Raw genomic sequence first — 18,127 nt, 5'->3', positions numbered from 1 at the left:
ACGGATGCTACGAGACATTGTTACTCAAGGGATTGTTGGTAGTCCAAGGTCGTTTCGGCCCACGCGTGGTTATTTGCCTCTTGCAAGGATTCGGCTCAATCGAGGGCACTTCATTACTGTCCCATCTCTTGGGAGACCCCTGTAGCCCATCATGGATTGTACAAATTGATGAAGTGGCTTCCTGGTTGCTTCTTCCATCAACTGGTGATATATTGATGGAACGTTTTAGATCGCATCACCTTTTGGGCCAGCTATGAACAGGCAACGGTTGCCGACCCAGCCAGACACACCAATTGCTCTCATGCGATAGATAATATAACATAGAGCCTAATATGGGCGTATACGAACCTTCTCTTCCTCCGCGGGACTAATAAATACGAGAATGGGGGCTTTTCTGCTCCCCCGACATATAAAGCCTTCAATGGGATAGCCGGCCGGAGTGATGTCTTCCAGATACCGTCAATTCCATCCTCATCCTCTGAATTCATTACCATCATTCGCAACCATGCGGGTTTCTCTCGCCATGTTGGCCTTGGCCGCCCCCACCTGTCTTGGCCAGGAGATATCTTCTCGATCTAGCCAAGCCCAAGATCTCTACAGCTGTGCTTCTCGAGCCTTTTCCACCACGGCATCTCAGCGCATCGTCCGCCCCGAGGACGACAACTATTTGGACGCACGCCTGGGCGAGAAGATTCAGTTTACCGAGTTCCCGCTGTTAATCGCCTACGCAGAAAGGGCAGAGGAGGTTGGCAAGCTAGTGAAGTGTGCCAAGAAGGCTGGTGTCAAGGCCGTTCCTCGCACCGGCGGCCACAGCTTCACGGCGTTCTCATCTCTAAACGGCACTCTGGTGATTGATATCGCCCATATCAACGAAGTCAAGGTTTCCCGCGATCGTCGCTCGGCCACTGTAGGCGCGGGAATTCGTCTAGGCGCTCTCTACACAGCCTTGAATGAATTTGACACGTCCTTCATAGGAGGGATTTGTCCCACGGTCGGACTGGCAGGCTTCCTCGGATCTGGGGGATTCAACATGCAACAGCGATCCCAGGGTCTGGGAGTCGACCACGTTCTTGCAGCCAAGGTTGTCACCGCAGATGGCAGAACAGTCGTTGCTTCCCCAAAGTCGCATCCTGACTTGTTCTGGGCCATTCGCGGGGGCGGTGGTGGCACATATGGCGTCGTGGTGGAATTTACTCTTTCTCTGACCAAAGTGCCTCGATCTGCCATGCTGCTTCTGAGCTGGAACAATACCGAGGCTCGCTTCCCCGTTGCCCGACGATTTCTGGACTGGGCCCCGAAGCAGGAGCCGGCGTTCATGTCGCAAATCAATGTTTATCACGACACGGTGCAGGTGGTAGCCATGCATTACGGTCGGTCCGCTCAGGCCCTACGTGGCCTCGTCAATGCGTCCGGCCTGTTGGATATTGACCACCCTGAGGTGGTTATTGCCGGCGGCTGTAACGTGGACAACGCTCGAATCTTCGGATATACAGCCATGGACTGCCTCCCCGACGACCAGGTGGATGCATCAATTCTTAACGTCGTTCCCGATCCATTCAGTCAAGTGGGCAATCATCCTCAGTTCCAATATAAGGAGGAACGCAAGTCCGATACTGTAGGCCCGGCACAGCCCTGGGAGCGTTTCTACCGACTGAGTAAGTCCTTCTTTGTGCAGAAGAGCCGCCCGCTCAGCGATGAAGTACTTCGGGGCGTTGTGGACCGTATCGGCCAGCTGGACGAAGACAGCCAGATCTGGGGAGAGTGGCACTCGTGGAATATTCCGCGCAAGACCCTCGGCAGCAAGAATGCTTTCCCATGGAGGGAAGATGCCTACGCTCACTTGGAATTTCAAATTCACGGGTCGGAGAATGAGACTCAGCAACAAGTTTACGAGCATTGGTTCGGAGAGTTGGAATCGTTCTTACGCCCTGCGGTCGGTCCGGCGAGCTATTCGGGCTACATGGATACAGACATCTCGACCAACCCTCTGATCTCCTACTACGGAGAGAATGTTTGCCGTTTGATCTCTATCAAGCAGATGTATGACCCAGAGGAATTTTTCACCAACCCATTTTCCATTCCCGCGTCGGTGCCAGAAGGAATCCAGTGCTAGAGATTTACTGACAGGCATGCAGCCTGTCGGCAAGAACGACCATTGTACCATTGTACATAGTCGATATTGTAGACAATTATCACTCTTTTGTCTGAACTTTCAATGATAATGCAATTCATAACAGTTATCTATCCATTTCATTGTAATTGATCCAATCCAGGATGATCTAGTTCGTCAAGTAGGTATTGTGAACAATAGACTATGATGAATTACCGCCACTAGGATTCTTTCTCATCCTAAGTGTTCATTCTCAAAATAAAGATATCGCTGTAATCGAATATGCATTTGTGACAGAGATTGCCTTTTAATATAGATCATGTTTCTCGCCCAACCTACAACCGTCGAGTCTACACATTGGGGAAGGGATAGTCGCTCCAATCCCAGGTCCAGATCTCCAGTCTAGAGATCTGAACACTTATTATATTTATCGTTACAGATGGGACTGTATGGGGTACCTACAAAAGTCACTAATGTACCCTTCACAGATAAATAGAATGTTTATGCTTTGCGCTGATGTGTTGGTTCAGATAACTTCTGATGGAGATATATTGTCTCCGGTCCCTACACGAATGTTACGGTTCGTAGATCGCTGGAGCCGAGTCAACGGCTTAGAGAGTACTGTTTCATATTGAATCATGAATTAAAGAAACTGTCAACAATTTGATTTTACAAGGATGTCATTCCTCCCTGTATTGGGATGCTACGAACGAAGTTTGAAGCTCGGTATTTAACGAATCTTTTCAATGGCCAAGTTTCCGTTTCTCATCAGTCTTAAGAGCTAGTACATTCGATTCGATAGTGGGTGCGCGACAGCCGAAAGATGCACCCCAGTCAATTCCAAGTCCGGCAATTTTATTCTATTTGTGTATGTTATTCTCGGTCATAGACGAGAGTGCCTAGGACGCCTTCTGAATGCGGACGTGAACATCTCCTTTCAACCACGGACTACCCACTTTAGAGAAGTCCAACGTTGTCGTATCCTGAGACTTTCCTTCTCCCCCAAAGTCAAGCTCGCAGTGTTGAACGACGGTCGAGACTACCAATTTAGAGATCATGGTGGCCATCTTCTCTCCGGGACATCGATGGCTACCGCCGCCGAATGGGATATATCGCAGTTGCGTACCGTCATTCAACTTCTTAACCAGGTCCGGCTGCTCAACCCACCTCTCGGGGTAGTAAATGCTCGGGTTGGACCATACCTCCGGATCATGGTGCGTGAGGTAGGGCGAGATAGAAACGACCGTGCCTGCTGGGATGGTGATCGCGTCGGGCACATTGCGAAGAGTTTTGGGTTGTCGTGCCCAGCGAACGTCGGTGTTCCCCGAATAGTGCCGTCCAGTCTCTTTGACAAGAGCATCCAGAAAAGTACACTGTTCAACGTTCGGGTTGGATGCCAGCTCCTCACGCAGAGTCTGCAAGCGCTGGGGGGATTTGAGAAGCTATCCAAGCCAGTTGATCGTCAACAGGATGCTCACGCCACGTTAAGAGAAAGCGTATCAAATACGAATGTAGTTCGATCATACCTCTAGAATGGTCCATGAGATACTGGCCACCGTACTCGTGTGGGCAGCAAACATCAACAGGGTATGATGGGCCCCGTAGAAACCGCTCAGATGGGCAGTCGACGGATCCCGAAGCGTATAGGAAATATAATCCAGAGAGTTACGCCACTCTTCCGGGTTCTTCTCTCGCTCTTGTAGTCGTAGCTCAAATATCTGGCGGATGCGATCGCGTGCAGCCCACAGTCGGCGTGCCGGAGTATGAGGAACCCAGGCCGGCAGAATGGTGTGCAGAATGCTACCCACATTCTCCTCCATCGAATGAAGTAGGTCGAATAGCTCGGCGACGTGATGATCGTAAAAGTCGGAGCCCATCAAACAACGAACAATGATCTTGTGGACGAGGAAGGAGACCTCCTCGAACAGCTCCATGGACTGCCCGCGTTCAGCGACCTCGGACCAGGTGGCCATAGACTTGACGGTCTCCTGCTGCGCAACCTGGCCATAGTGGTCTAGGATCACCTGCCTCGAGATCCCCTTACTTAGCGAGCCAACGAATGTGCGAAGGTGGCTAAAATATCCGGGGATGACGATCTTGTTGAGGAAGAAACCCATCCCGTCCCCAAAGGACCACACATCCTGTGGTATCTACAAGTCAGGGATCACGACCACATTGACACGACAGGGAGATCGTACCTCGCGGGTTTCCAAGTACTCCTTGTTCAACTGACCACTGCGCAACCAGACGGTGCGACCGAGTAGCATAGGCACGGTGAAGCACTGCCCATAGTGTTTGGTAGCCGCGGCAATAAACGACACTGGATCTTTGCTATATTGAACCAGGTTGCCCCAGATGGGAAGCCCCACCGAGACTGAGGGCAACTTGCTTGAGAAAAGCATATATCTCACAAGAAGCAGGACTGCGAGTGTCATTGCCCCGAGGGGAACGACGCTGGGGCTGAAGCGGATGGATTCTAGGTCCGAGGCGTACATGGTGACTGACCGATACTACAACAGTTGAATAGGCGGATAGTTCGCAATTCCCATGGCTCAACTCGGACAGAATAAGCCCGATATATATTGAATTTCCTCCAAGGCATCGTATTCTTCTCAGGGCAGCGTCTGACTCAGATCCACCGGGGTTCTTTCTCTCCGACGGACGGCGGAGACTTTTAGCCCTAATGCCGCCCATTAAAAAGTCCGCGTCGCCGTCGATCTGAAGATGGTCTGATCTTCGATAAGGTTCCTCGTTGCTTCTATTGAGTGCGGAAAACTTGATTAATTTCATCATAGTCCTTGGTAGCCTTGAATACTCAGGAAAATGTCGATGTCGGAGAAAGAACACACTTCGGCGGAAACGCTGGTTTCTCCAGACGTGGATTCGGGCACTCCTGATGGCGGGTTACGTGCGTGGATGGTCGTCGTGGGAGGGTTTCTGACGTACTTTGTTACATTTGGTGACTATGTCTCGAGATAGGCCTAGTGAAAACAACCCTACTGACGGCGCTGTAGGCCTTCTCAATTCCTTTGGCACCTTCCAGGCCTACTATGGGGAGCACCTCCTCGCCAGTCACAGTGAGAGCACCGTGTCCTGGATTGGCTCTATTCAAATATTTCTTCTGTTTGTTGGAGGCGTGGTCTTTGGCCCTGTCTTCGACACGAAGGGGGCGAAGGTCCTGTTTGTGCCCGGCACGATATTCTTCGCCCTGTCCCTGATGTTCATCAGTCTGTGTCACAAGTATTACCAGTTCATTCTGACACAGAGTCTTCTATTCGGTATCGGTGATGCTATGCTGTTCTATCCCACAATATCCGCAATTCCGCATTGGTTTCACCGTCGACGTGGTCTAGCCTTGGGTATTGTCGTGGCCGGTTCGTCTCTCGGAGGGATCGCCTGGCCGTTGATCCTGGACCGGTTATTTGGTGCCGTTGGGTTTCCTTGGGCCCTCCGTATTGTCGGCTTTGTGTCCCTGGGATTACTTGCACCGGCATGTCTGATGGTTGTGCCTCGTTTGCCACCGACCAAGGCGAGCGACGTGCCCAAAGCAGAGGTCATGGCTATTTTCAAAGACGCGCGATTTCTACTGCTCGTTGCGGGCATGCTGTTCGTCATGTGGGGAATGTTCATCCCTTTCTACTACCTTCCCTTGTATGCCCGACAGCAGGGAGTGGACTCTGTCTTTGCCAACGACCTCATTGCCATCCTGAATGCTGGCTCGCTCGTCGGCCGAGTTGTGTCCGGGGGGCTGGCGGACAAGATGGGAAGGTATGTCATCCATTTTATCTTGCCTTTTAAAACGCAAGTCATTTATATGAAGTTTAGGTTCAACATGGCCATTATATGCTCGCTTCTCTCGGGAATTGTACTGCTTTGCCTGCACGTCATGTGTACGAAAGGCAGCATCGTGACTTTCGCTGTTCTATACGGGCTGTTCTCCGGGGGGTTGATCTCGCTGCAGTCGGCCTGCGTGGCGCAGATAACAGATAACTTGCAGATTATCGGCATAAAGATCGGCGTCATGATGGCCGTCTGCTCCGTGGGCGCTCTGACCGGTGCTCCCATCGGGGGCGCCCTCGTCTCGACTGAAAACGGCGAATATTCTGGTCTAATCAATTTTGCTGGCGTAATTCTCCTGGCAGGGGCCGTGCTGTTGGTTGGATCGCGATGGGTCATTAGTCGCAATTTCTTCCAAGCCGTGTGAGCTGTAGGGATCGCAAGCGTGTATGCTTTGCCTCTATGTTTAGCAGTAGAAACCGTTCTCCCTCTATCTCAAAGTGCTGAAGGGCTTTCGCCATGTATTCGCAGCACCTCGAGATTTCAGAAATCTCTTCATCACATAATTGATAGCTATACGGGCTTCTTCCATCTCCCTGTCCTTGCTGTTCGGAACGTTTTAACAACACTAAGAACAAGTCATTTGGGGTTTCCAAGCACTCTTCATCGACACAGTACGTAGCGGCCTTACACCTCCTTGGCTCAAATTAGCTCAGGGATAATTTCCGGTGCTATTACTTTAGTGCAGGAATGCGTTTGATTCTCCTTAGCGGAAAGCAATAGCACCCAGTTCTGTCCCGATCTACGTCCCCGTGTTATTGAGGATCCAAGCTCTACCCGCCCACCACCGCAAGGCTTGCGTACTCTAGTCACGGTTTTATATCATGAATAGCTCCGTCTCTTCCATTCTTAAATCTCATTTATATACACCTGCACAGACCTAATGACCAAACAGACAGTTGGTGGGGAATATCCAAAGCTGCCCACCTCTATTTCGGCATATCCGCCAGTCCAACCTTCATCTTCTCGAAATCAAAGAGCACAATCTTATCTTTAGCAAAGGTGTCGCCAAAGTTCCCAATGACAAAGTTTCCTTCGCCCAAGGTACGCACGTTCAACACACAGGTGGGCTCGGTGGCGTTCGGCAGGGATAGCTTCTCAACGTAGTTCTCCGGGATCACCTCCCACAGTCGGTCATGACCCTGGAACTGATATTTCAGAGGCGGAAAAGAAGACACCTTGTCGCAATCCACCGATACAAAGGATTGGTTGCCGTTGTTGGGCAGCTGACCCTCCTCAAGAGAAAGAGGTTGGCCGTTGGTGATTTGAATCAGCCGGTTGTAGCTGTTCACAGACATGGGAACGCCGTGGCCGTAGCTGGCGTGGTCGAAGATGGCGCCGGGGTTGCCACCGTAGGTGGTGTTTAAGACTTGCTCCTCGTCGCCGATGAGGTGCTTGGTCAGGTGTACGGCCCAGTAATTGTAAATCGGTGGATCGTATTCGAAATTGATGTCGTTCACCACGGGGAAGAAGATGTTCTTGTACCACAAGATGGAAGATGCAGCATCGCGTCCTTGCTTCGTCAGAGCCGGCGACAAACCTCCCAGCGTCTGAAGCCCGTCATTTCCGCCGCAACGCTCGCGAGCGGGGGCTGGGTTGCCGAAAGTGCTGTTGTAGCAGTATTGAAATGAGGTGATAGGCGAGCGATAGGCGCCTCGACGCCACATCTGATAGAAGGGCGACTGCGTCGAGGCATTGTCCTTGCTAAAGACGGGCGAGAGGCCGTAGACCCCGGAGAAAGGATAGGCAAAGTCGAGCTTGAAGTGCATGTCGGCCGTCTGCAGGGTGACTCGAGCGCTTTGCTTGCCTACCCGCTGGATGTCGGAACCGAAGCCGACGGAGAGATCGTCGTAGAAGAAGAAATGATTCGGGTTCCAGACGCGATTGGGGAACAGGCGAGTCTGATTGACAAAAGTGTGGGATTCGGTCTGATTGAACAGCGCCTGCGACGGCTGCAGACATTCGTACGTCTTCGACAAACTCCCATGGCAGCGCGGCGTGAAAACATACTGACCGATCCAGGTCCAGTCAACGAACGAATCCACCTTCTGAGGCGGACTGCCGACCGTGATGGTATCGGTCGTGAAGCCAAACGGTGTCCATTGCAAAGGCATGTCGAAGGACTGCGCCCTATGCTTGCCCGACTCCGGAGCCGGGGCAGCAAGGGCACCGCCGAGGAGCCCTAGAGTGACGAGGAACTTCATCGCTGTGGCTAGATCTAGAGAGAATGACAAGGATGGCGACTGTGATCGGACGTCTGTCATCCGCGTGGACTTTGCCACGTTATATGCACCATCGGCAAGCCCCAGCGACCCCTGTCGATGCAGCGCCAACTGCTAATCCCCGTGTCGCAACGGAGCCTCGAATGCAGTGCGGGCCAGATCGTCAGCCCTAAAAAATGGGCCGCTGAGACGCGGAGCAGTGGGACGATCTGTATCGCTTCGGGCCCCATAAAAGAGACGGAAACTGAGCTTGGAAAATGCAGAGAGTGCGACGGAGAAAGGCCACCAGCACCAGCTAGCAATTGAGTCTACCACCCACGATGGACACCGTCTTGCACATCCAGGGCAGTCCCGACTCGCCACTGAGGCCACTGATTCTCGTCCACGCCATCTCCGGCCTTGCGCTGCCCTATTTCGCCCTCGGGCCTCTATCGTACCCCGACGAAGACCAAAATCTGCACGAAGGCCGCCCGGTATACGGGATCTCGGCGCCCATCTACGAGCATGGATCGCCATGTGCCGCGCCCGGCAGCTTATTCGAAGTTGCCGCGCTTTACGTTTCAATCGTTCGTCGCGAAATCCAGCCCAAGGGGCCGTACCTACTTGGCGGGTGGTCCATGGGGGGAATGATTGCCGTGGAAATGGCCGCCATTCTGACCGCGGAAGGTGAAACGGTGCAACATGTCCTGATGATTGATTCGCTGAATCCTGCGCATTATCTGCCGTTTCAAGACGCGCGCGAGCATCACGTCGTGGCCACGATCACCTACAACGCCATCGCCCGCCGCATGAACGCTCCCGAGGAGTCCGCCAGCGCACCGCTGCGCGACGAAGATAGCAGCAGCAGCAGCGATACGAGCCGAGAAAGCTCGGACGGGGAGGTTGATAGCGACGACGACGAAGACGTAGACGGCTCGATGATACGATTCTACGGTCGATTGCGCCAACACATTCATCACGGCCTCCGGATGTTGTCCTCGTATCGGTCCGCACTCCCCGGCGGAGAGCGTCCTCTGCTGCCGAACACGAGCGCGACGCTGATCAAATGTGAGACGCTAGGAACGTTGTCCCCTTTGCTGCGCGAGAGACGGCGCGAATTTGCGAGGAAGATTAACGGAGATGCGACGAATGGATGGTCAGCTCAGCAGTTCAAGGGCTTTGCCACCGTGCCCTTCCGCGCGATGCACGACGGTTGTTTTGACGAGGGATTTGCCGATGAGCTGACGCTGATCCTCAGGAATGTCTTGGGTCGCATGGAATGATCGGGTGTAATTTTAGAACAGGAGATGCTTAGCTTAGAAGAAGTCCTTGCATACATCGGAAGCCCTAAAGCCGCCGTCCGCCTCCGTGCACAAACGGGCCTTTTCCTCGGATGAGGCCCTGTAGGACAGCGCAACGCCTACAATCGGCCATGGTTAAATATTGCCCAGAGGCAGATTTGTAGACTATGTTGAATACAGCGCTTCATCTTTTACCCATCCATTATCATGACCGAGCACGTTCCCGTGGTGATCATCGGCGGAGGCATCGGAGGACTCACCCTCGGTGCCCTCCTACGCCGCCTCGACATCCCCTTCGTCATCCTTGAGCGAGCGCCTGTCGTGACGCCTCAGGGGGCCGGAATCTCTCTTGCTCCGAACTGTTTGCGCGTATTGGAGCAGCTCGGCCTCCTGCAGGCCATCCAAGTCAATTCGCAGGAGCTCCTCGGCATTCGAGTATACCGGGAAAAGGACTGCTGGGGCACCATCAACTTCGGACTTGCGAAGCGCTGGTTCGGATATAATGTCCATTCGATTGAGCGGCATGAGTTCCATCGGTATCTGTACGAGGCAGCCGGCGGCGCAGAGACGGTGCGATTCGGGTGGAATGTGGTAGACATCGTGGACGGCGAGAATGCGCGCGCGCCAGTGCGCGTGGTGAGCGATGATGGCCGAACAATCTACGCCGACGTGGTCGCCGGTGCCGATGGGATCCGGAGTGCAACTCGCCGTATTGTATGCTCTCTACTCTATAGTGCGCGTCATCTACTGACAGACGCAGCTTGCTGGTTCTTCGGGCCTCAAAGCCGAGAATACGATTCGCTTCACGGGACGAGTTCACATGTCGGGATACACCCAACCGTTAGAACATCTGACTTCCGACGATCTAGGAATGGGCCACTGGATGTTGTATAATGACAGCATATTGACGACCTGGCCCTGCAAGGAGAACCGACAGTGGTTCATCGGGGTCAAGCGAGCTGAACTCGCGCCGGGTGAGACTCCAGATCGCTCGGTCTGGAAAGGAGCAACGGGCGAAACAGTCAATGCAGTGTATGGAGAGCGGTTCCATCCATTTGGTCGTAATTCGACCGTGAAGTCCAGCAAGTCCTTCCACCAATTGTCATGCGCGATTGACGATTGCTAACCGTCGTGTTTCGCAGTCGTGGACGAAGCGGAGCGAGTGATCGCGAGTAATGTGTTTGAGGAGGTTGACTTTCCAGACATGGCAAAAGGGCGCATTGCGCTGTTGGGCGACGGTATGCTTTCTCTGTTATTCAGAGTATTGTCCTTTGCCAACCGTGGGCTAACTCGCAATCTTCATAGCGGCGCATTCTATGACCTCATTCTTTGGTCAGGTATGTCCTTTTCTCGCTTTGAGCTAAGGAGATCCTATACTAATTGAATCCACGGATCTAGGGAGCCTGTCAAGCCATCGAAGATGCAACCGTGCTCGCAGACTCGATTGCCGACTTTCTTGAAGGTGACGCCTCCGCCCTGAAGTCCTACTCTCGCCTTCGGGAGCGGCGCGCTCAAGACGTAGCCTCTTTCTCGGCACGCTATGCTCAAGTGCACACGGCCAAATTGCCGCTGGGCACGGGGAAAATGGTACGATCTTTGATCTACCAATGGGTGCCGAGCAGCGTGTGGATGTGGTACCTAGGGTGGCTGTACGGACACCAGCCAGTGTCGAAGAGAGTAAGTTTATTAGACCTCTGGGAAATGGAGACTGACCTGCATCTAGCTGGCACAAATTCAACGGGCAGACGGAGGAAGCAAAAAGAACAACTAAAGTAAGCGGGATACGCAGCAGCGCAAATGAATTGATGAGAGAGACAGAGACACGGAAAGAGGGAGAGGGACAGAATTAGAACACCCTCGCATATCTTGACTATAGCATCGGCTTTCCCTGTACTCAGATTATATGACATATTATGCCTTCTAACAGCAATATTCCTTCCTGTGTATAACGGTGAATGTGAGAGAACGACCAAGCCTGCCAACCCATGGCCGGAAGCCGAGGCCAGGCAGACACCCCACGGGCAAACTTTGGTCACTAAACCCTTTCATCAAGAGTAGTATGGAGAGCTAATGGGCTCAAAAAAGTGAACAGGCTTAATTGGCCCGAGGACACGAGCCACTGAAGAACCCGATAGCACCTTGATGCGATACAGCTTGGGTGTACGGCTCCATATATGCGAAAGATTGGAAGAAAATGGAAGATTTCGTGTATCTAAGTAGAACGAGTTCTAATACATGCGCTATATAGTGTGAAGCAAGCCCTTAAATGGAACGGGACAGGTTGAGATAACCATCAACGAAACACGAGACAGGTATTCGAGGAATCGCTATCGTCACAAAGGACATGAGCCGTAACATCGGAGTCACGGTCGGAAAATTCCATCCGTCCCGTTCCCAAGCCCAGTGCCGAATGGCTCCAGCCATGAAGACGGGAGAGCCCAGGGATCGGAGACAGTTTCTTTTTCGGTAGTCCGCAGGGACGCGATCTCATTCTCTGACGGGACCGAGTCCAACGAATCCGAAGGTATGTGACGGGTTTGAATTGGGGTCTGACTGGGTTCCTGAGGGAAGGGTACGCCGTAAGGATCTGCGACGGAGTGAACGCCGGCACCAATCTGTCCACTGGCGGATGCGGGGCTGCTGAAAGGGAGATTATCGCGACCGTGAAAGTCCATGGAAGGGAACATGGACGTATGGGACTGCGTGGGGTGCGCGGCTGGACTCGACCGAGACGGCGGGATACCGACCCGGGGGCCCGGCCCGGGCTTGATGAACCCGGTTAGGCCGAGCAGAGAGCCCATGTCAGGATCTCCGAGGAAGAAGTAAGAATCGATGACCTCGGCCGGACAATCAGACAGTGCCGGCGACGGGCTGGCGATTGATTGTGTCAGGGAAATCCCGGATGAGCGACCCGCCACCAGTGGCGGTGCATCGTCGGCGATCGACACCGAAAGGGGACTGGCGCTGTCGGCGATAACGGACGTAGGTAGAGATCTCCCGTTGGTTGGCGACGGGGAAGTGGAAAAGACATGTTTCAGCTGTTTGAACCGTCGTTTGACCGGCCGAATCACCGGTCCGGAAGAGAGGAGGGAGTCGCCCTTGCAAAGCTGGTGCATTTGATGAGCATAGTCCGCGAGTTGCGCTGTGATCGCGGCTGCGTCAGTCTCGTCGCCTGCGCCCATCCATTGATGAGAATGTCCGTGAATGTGCGCCAGCGCGCGACTACATGTATCTAGGCCGAGGGCGAGCGTGCGCATTACGTCCGCGCCCCTGTCACTCATCATGCGGGGCGAAGCGACCGGACTCGAGTCAACGAGTGGCGAACGCTGTGCGATGGCCAGCAGTGCGGTGGCCGATTGAATAAACGCATGCACGGTGACCGGGTTGACGTGGGGAGACTCATGGCATCGTCGATGCCGAGCAAAGAGCATATGGATAACGATCGTGTGGTACGCGGTCAACAGGAAGGACTGCGAGGGGAGGTGCGTGACCTCTCGCTCGACGGCCTGGATGGCCTGCAGCAGAATGCGCCGAATATGTCGGGACAAAACGGACGGATCGAAACAGGCCTGGGGCAGATGATGCAGCTCGTGGATGTGCTGGGTTTGCCACGGGGCGATTTCTGTGCGCGGCGTTTCATCGTTGCCGGATACGTTGAGGAAAAGCGTGTAGATATGGGCCACCGTGCTGGTTATGTGGCTAAGCGGCCACAGCCATTGCATCGTCCGCGTCTGTCCCTGCAGCGTGGAGATGTTGTCGGAGGCGCGGTCGAGGCGGAGACTCGGGGAGAGCGACTCGTCCATGCTGGGGAAGTCGGGGATCTCCTCCGGCAGCAGTAGCGAAAACGGTTGATTGATCTGCATAAAGGACCATGTCGTGGTCGACAGACACAGCCAGTAAATGTTCTGCAGGATCTCCCGCTTCACCAACCCGATGTCAATGCCATTCAACTTGATGCTGTCCACCTCCATCGAGGACTCGTCCGCCCACATCTTGTGCAGTCGAGACACGATGCGACAGGTGTAGCCTACGTAGCAGGTGCCCCGGCGTGCGTTGCCCAGGCAGAGCTCTCGCCAGCCCATGAGAAGCAGCGCCTGCGCCGTGGACAGCGGATCCGAATCGCCGCACAACGCCGCGCGCGGTCGGAGGTGATTGGCGGCAAACCGAATCAGCGTGGCCGGGTCTTCCTGATCGGCCCCCGGGCCTTGGCGTTCGCGCGTCCGAGCCTGGGGACCGTGATGCACCTGGCAGGCGTCGGCCAGGATGATTGCCAGCAGGGCCGGGTCCACGGTTTCGTCCTTGATCTCGCTGATCAGCAGCGTCTTGGAGACCACCGGGGAGAGGGGATGCATCGAAAACCAGAGGTCCACCATCTGGAGCACCCTGTACTTCCCCAGTACCGATAAGGGGTTTTTCATCGTGAGAGGTGAGTCAAACATCTCGCAGGTGGTATCGGCGGCCAGGCTCGTAATATAAAAACTTCGGTTGGCGGCGCGGGGTCGCTCGCATCCTAGGCTGCTGAGGCCCAGTAGCATTTCGACCATGTCATGGGCCAAGAAGGACAAGAGACCCTCGTAGTGCAGCCACGCCCGCGACTCTGGCGACGAATGGCTGGGCGACGAACGGCCCATTTGTCGATGGAATGCGGCGATGGAATTCTGGAACAGATTGGAGCGGGACCCGGATTGCTGGATGAAGTATTCGGTGAACATCTGCTCCAAGTCCTGACCCAGGGTGCGGTCGGCATCGAGGGGACTCAGATGACGCCGAGTCGGCGTGTTCACGCCCGAATCTGCGTCGCCGGGGTTGCTGGTGGGCGGCGAGAGTCGTTGCGAACGATCGAGGCTGGACGGTTTGCGCCGAGGGCGGCCTTTGCGGGCCTCGGGCCCGTACACGCAGTTGATATTGCGTTCGCGACATGCACTGCATATATGACCGCCGGAGCAACGGATTTTGCGCGCACGGCAAAATATACAACTTCGTCGCAGCCCGGTGGCGGCGGAAGTCGACGTTGTGGGCGAGGTGGATGCGGGATCTACGCGGAGACCGTTAGCAGGGACGATCCCTCCATGAACCCCAAGGCATTGGCACGTACTTGACTGCGTGGTAGCCATACCGGCGACGAGTACGGAACGAGCCGTCAAGCTCCGTTTCTCTCTTCGTAGCACGGCCGTGGAGTATACGGTGCCGTGGGTGCCGTGGGTGCCGTTACACCGAATGTCAGGCGAACTGGCGATCTGCTTTCTGGGTCCAAGACACGTGGAATTTCCGTGCTTTCTGCATCCAAATTTGGCACCGACGATTTTCCTTTGTCTTATTGTCCTCCATCTGGCCGAGGTGCTTTATTTGTTCGTCGTGGAGGGGTTCTGGCCCCCAGCGCCAAGTGGGAAAGCGAACCTCTGGAGGCATCGATGGCGACAGCGCGTTGAGAATCTTACCGTGGCACAAACAGGGATGATGCCTGGCGCTCGCGAGGCGTTGAGACGCCAATGATTTGCCGGCAGGCAGGGATCGCGCTGGACAACTCGTGTTCGACGCCGGATCGACAGGTCAGCGCAGAGAGGTCTGAAACCGACCGTCATTTCGCCGGCAGAGAGAGAGGCTAGGCGCACTCGGCTGAAAGGAACCGGATAAAAAGTGGTGGAAGGAAGCGACGGTGGGAATACGAAGGGCGCTGAACTGCTGCAGGAGTAGCGCAAGAGCCGGATACGAAGGGACTAGGTAGCCACTAGGGAGTCGCAACATTCCTCACGGGCTAGCGTGAGAGATCTGTCGAAACTCGGCGCCGAGAAAAGGCCACGGAAGGACGAGCCCGGCCGCCTCATGGCGATGAACGATGGAGTCGTGGCCAGTCAGAGGTGAGAGATGGGGATGGCGTGCAGACCAAGGAGGAGAAAGCGAGGCCAGAAAGGCGAAGAGAGAGCAGAGGAACGACAGGCACCAAGGCCGCGCTAAGGCAGCACTAGGCACTAAGGCGGAGATCTCCACGTGCCTGAGGCCTCGCATCGGGAAGCCTTAAGCGACTTCCTTCTTTACGCCTGCCGGACAGACAGAACAGTTCTATTCTTAGCCAGTCGGTTCTGTGCTTCTCGTCTTCCACCCAGCGAGCTGCATGAAGGATCAGGGGTTCCGATCCCTCGCCGGCCACAGGGTTCATACGTCGGGGCCGTCATCCGAACTAAGGACGAGAAAGGTGTCAATCTGCGGACCATCGAGTCATCCTAACGGAGTGAATGCCCGTCTGACTGAGTACGTCTAGTTTGTCCCGACTTTCTCTCGTGTGAGACTGAGATCAGATCGAGTCGGGGACGAATATCCTCCGGTGCATACCATGGGGTTGAACACCTTGGTTGTTCCATTCCTGAGCCCCGAATTGCCACGAGGCGATGACACGAGAAGAAGAAAGAAAAGAGAAAAGGAAAGATGATGCAAGGGGAGATTCTGCCCCTGCTCTCCGCTCCAATCACGTGGCGTCGTTATGGTCATGTGACCGTCGTGGCAAACAAGAAGAGATTTTCTGTCTCGTCCCTCGTCACTCGTTAGTTTGGGAAGAACACATTTGGAGAAGCCTGGGGTTCTGTGGGTGAAGCTCCCCGGTTCACCACTAGTGAGGTGTGTAGGTTTGAGTACTAGGTCTGTCTGGGGGGAAAGTCCCTATTGCTCGGGAGAAGTATATATTTGCGGCTATAGTGTAGTGTGACTCTCCCACGCAGGAAATCTTTATTCTGCAAAGCTCTGAATGATCATTCTCTTGTGTCTCGGAGGAAAGGACAAGGACCACCGCGATTCTATAAACAAGTCTCAATTGTAAAGACACAGCTTTTACGTCAAGTCTTCACCCTCCCCATCAACTCCGCTACAGCCCGAGTCGAGACCGAGGACCGGTGGAACTCGACTCAATGCAACTGTGGAAGGGTGCCAGAAGATCAAATTCAGGACCAGATCCCTCGTCATGGTAGCTCGTTGGAGTTCCTAGAGAATCCGCCAATGGTGGCCACGCGGAACCTGACGACCACGTTGGTCGCCACCAGCACCGCGTCATATCAGGAACCTCGTCCAGAGTCCACCTTCTGGCGGTTCTCTGGTCCATTGCCCCGACACGGTGGAAAAAGACAGCCGCGTCAGGGCAACGACGCTGGCCGGTCGAGACCACCGGCGCCGCCCCACCGCGGGTTAGCCCTAACGGTGCCATCCCGAGAGATGAAGCCGAAGTTGGAGAACTGGAGATCGGAGATCTGACATATCATGCCCTCAACTCCGCCACGCGTCGTCCCGGCTTGCGAATCGTCGACTGGTCTCGAATTGTCGAGACCGTCGACCTCAACTCCACCGGGATGGTTAAATACCCTGTTCTGCCCTCCCCGTCTTGCTCTTTCATTCAACAACACAGTCTCTTTTTCTTACATTCTCTTTGATATACATTCCTTTCTAAGTCGAGGTTGATCCTCCACCACATCTTTCCTTCTTTGACGCTAGTCCCTCTGTTGAACAGACAGACTTTTTCAATCACTCAACCCCCCTCACAATCACAATGTTGTTCACCCGTGCTTTGATCACCTCCGCCTTCGCCATGGCCACCACGGCTCTCCCCAAGGCCGCCCCCAGTGCAACCTCCAGCGGAACAGCCGCCAGCTCCAGTGCGAGTTCCGGCGCCAGCTCCGGCGGCGGCGGCGGCGGCGGCGTTCAGATCGTCAACAATCTGAACACAACGGTCTACTTGTGGTCCACGGCCAGCGATGCCGGCAGCATGCAGAAACTCAACTCCGGCGGCGGCACCTACTCCGAGGACTGGCAGACCAACTCCGACGGCGGCGGCATCTCCATCAAGATGTCGACCTCGCAGAGCGAGGACAGCGTGCTGCAGTTCGAGTACACCACCAGCGATGACGACCTCTACTGGGATCTGTCGTGCATCGATCTCGACTCTAGCTCGGCCTTCGTCTCCGCCGGCTTCTCCGCCAGCCCCGACGACTCCAGCTGCTCCTCCGTCTCTTGCTCGGCAGGAGATAGCAACTGTGCCGAAGCCTACCAGCAGTCCGACGACAAGGACACCAACAGCTGCTCGTCCAGCTCCGCATTCACCGTGACTCTGGGTTAAGGCGGCCGCGGCCAAAAGAAGACGGCCATTTCACCTCGGCAGGCACGCAGGAACGGTGGATTTATGAGGACAAGAGATATGACGGATTATACGGCGCTTCGGTTATTCCTTTCTAACCTTCTTTCGTTCTTTCTTGTCCTTCATTTTGGCTTCCATAAAGTTCGATGTGGTGGACCCGGCGCCAGGGCGCAGGCCCCTACATTCGACCCTTCTTGTATGATGATAGAATTCTTCAGATGAAACAACCATAGAAACAAGGTCTTTTTTTTTCTCTCTTACAAACCTGAATCAAGACACATTCCTCCGTGACTCCATGGTAGAGAGCCTATCTCCGGTCCATATCTTGAGCTTGTAATGAGGTGTACCCTAGCATCATGTACGAGGGGCATCATTCATAGCGCCCCAAAAGGCCACTACGCCGGCGGTATGACCGAGATCGATTGACGCTCCTATCTCGTTTTCATAAACACGTCAGGTTCCTAGCTACCTAGCTTGTCCTTTCGCTCTATTTCACGGAGTGTCCAGTCTCCAGCGGCGCCGCGACGGCATGTTGGAATGTTGGAATGTACACAATATTCAG

The 18,127-nt window shown here is 54.5% G+C and overlaps 10 protein-coding genes across 10 annotated transcripts; 7 read left to right on the top strand and 3 right to left on the bottom strand.

Annotated features, from left to right (window-relative positions):
* Positions 1 to 325: 325 nt before the first annotated feature.
* Positions 326 to 2,113, top strand: LDX57_012716 (uncharacterized protein; the record flags this gene model as incomplete). The annotated part of the gene is made up of 1 exon (XM_046094466.1): positions 326 to 2,113. Exon 1 carries the CDS (start codon positions 443 to 445, stop codon positions 2,111 to 2,113), a length of 1,671 nt encoding a protein of 556 aa, XP_045950445.1. The 5' UTR covers positions 326 to 442.
* An 896-nt stretch (positions 2,114 to 3,009) lies between these two features.
* LDX57_012715 (uncharacterized protein) lies at positions 3,010 to 4,605 on the bottom strand (the record flags this gene model as incomplete). The annotated part of the gene is made up of 3 exons (XM_046094465.1): positions 3,010 to 3,552; positions 3,637 to 4,251; positions 4,309 to 4,605. The coding sequence occupies 3 exons, from the start codon at positions 4,603 to 4,605 to the stop codon at positions 3,010 to 3,012; spliced, it is 1,455 nt and encodes a 484-aa protein (XP_045950444.1).
* A 328-nt stretch (positions 4,606 to 4,933) lies between these two features.
* LDX57_012714 (MCT family MFS transporter) lies at positions 4,934 to 6,314 on the top strand (the record flags this gene model as incomplete). Its single annotated transcript, XM_046094464.1, has 3 exons — positions 4,934 to 5,069; positions 5,125 to 5,878; positions 5,936 to 6,314. 3 exons carry the CDS (start codon positions 4,934 to 4,936, stop codon positions 6,312 to 6,314), a joined length of 1,269 nt encoding a protein of 422 aa, XP_045950443.1.
* A 37-nt stretch (positions 6,315 to 6,351) lies between these two features.
* LDX57_012713 (uncharacterized protein) lies at positions 6,352 to 8,281 on the bottom strand. Its single transcript, XM_046094463.1, has one exon. It carries the CDS (start codon positions 8,209 to 8,211, stop codon positions 6,877 to 6,879), a length of 1,335 nt encoding a protein of 444 aa, XP_045950442.1. The 5' UTR covers positions 8,212 to 8,281; the 3' UTR covers positions 6,352 to 6,876.
* A 17-nt stretch (positions 8,282 to 8,298) lies between these two features.
* Positions 8,299 to 9,431, top strand: LDX57_012712 (thioesterase domain-containing protein; the record flags this gene model as incomplete). Its single annotated transcript, XM_046094462.1, has 1 exon — positions 8,299 to 9,431. Exon 1 carries the CDS (start codon positions 8,490 to 8,492, stop codon positions 9,429 to 9,431), a length of 942 nt encoding a protein of 313 aa, XP_045950441.1. The 5' UTR covers positions 8,299 to 8,489.
* Positions 9,432 to 9,656: 225 nt separating this feature from the next.
* On the top strand, positions 9,657 to 10,343 carry LDX57_012711 (FAD-dependent oxidoreductase; the record flags this gene model as incomplete). The annotated part of the gene is made up of 1 exon (XM_046094461.1): positions 9,657 to 10,343. The coding sequence occupies one exon, from the start codon at positions 9,657 to 9,659 to the stop codon at positions 10,341 to 10,343; it is 687 nt and encodes a 228-aa protein (XP_045950440.1).
* A 422-nt stretch (positions 10,344 to 10,765) lies between these two features.
* Positions 10,766 to 11,220, top strand: LDX57_012710 (uncharacterized protein; the record flags this gene model as incomplete). The annotated part of the gene is made up of 3 exons (XM_046094460.1): positions 10,766 to 10,786; positions 10,848 to 11,126; positions 11,173 to 11,220. The coding sequence occupies 3 exons, from the start codon at positions 10,766 to 10,768 to the stop codon at positions 11,218 to 11,220; spliced, it is 348 nt and encodes a 115-aa protein (XP_045950439.1).
* Positions 11,221 to 11,812: 592 nt separating this feature from the next.
* Positions 11,813 to 14,563, bottom strand: LDX57_012709 (Zn(II)2Cys6 transcription factor; the record flags this gene model as incomplete). Its single annotated transcript, XM_046094459.1, has 1 exon — positions 11,813 to 14,563. One exon carries the CDS (start codon positions 14,561 to 14,563, stop codon positions 11,813 to 11,815), a length of 2,751 nt encoding a protein of 916 aa, XP_045950438.1.
* Positions 14,564 to 16,436: 1,873 nt separating this feature from the next.
* LDX57_012708 (uncharacterized protein) lies at positions 16,437 to 16,688 on the top strand (the record flags this gene model as incomplete). The annotated part of the gene is made up of 1 exon (XM_046094458.1): positions 16,437 to 16,688. One exon carries the CDS (start codon positions 16,437 to 16,439, stop codon positions 16,686 to 16,688), a length of 252 nt encoding a protein of 83 aa, XP_045950437.1.
* Positions 16,689 to 16,980: 292 nt separating this feature from the next.
* On the top strand, positions 16,981 to 17,547 carry LDX57_012707 (uncharacterized protein; the record flags this gene model as incomplete). Its single annotated transcript, XM_046094457.1, has 1 exon — positions 16,981 to 17,547. One exon carries the CDS (start codon positions 16,981 to 16,983, stop codon positions 17,545 to 17,547), a length of 567 nt encoding a protein of 188 aa, XP_045950436.1.
* Between the last annotated feature and the right edge of the window lie 580 nt (positions 17,548 to 18,127).

The sequence above is a fragment of the Aspergillus melleus genome, assembly GCF_016097325.1.
Source record: "Aspergillus melleus strain CBS 546.65 chromosome Unknown contig9, whole genome shotgun sequence".
NCBI lineage: Eukaryota > Fungi > Ascomycota > Eurotiomycetes > Eurotiales > Aspergillaceae > Aspergillus > Aspergillus melleus.
The sequence above is the reverse complement of the archived record's forward strand: the minus strand, read 5'-3'. Positions and strand labels throughout refer to the sequence as shown.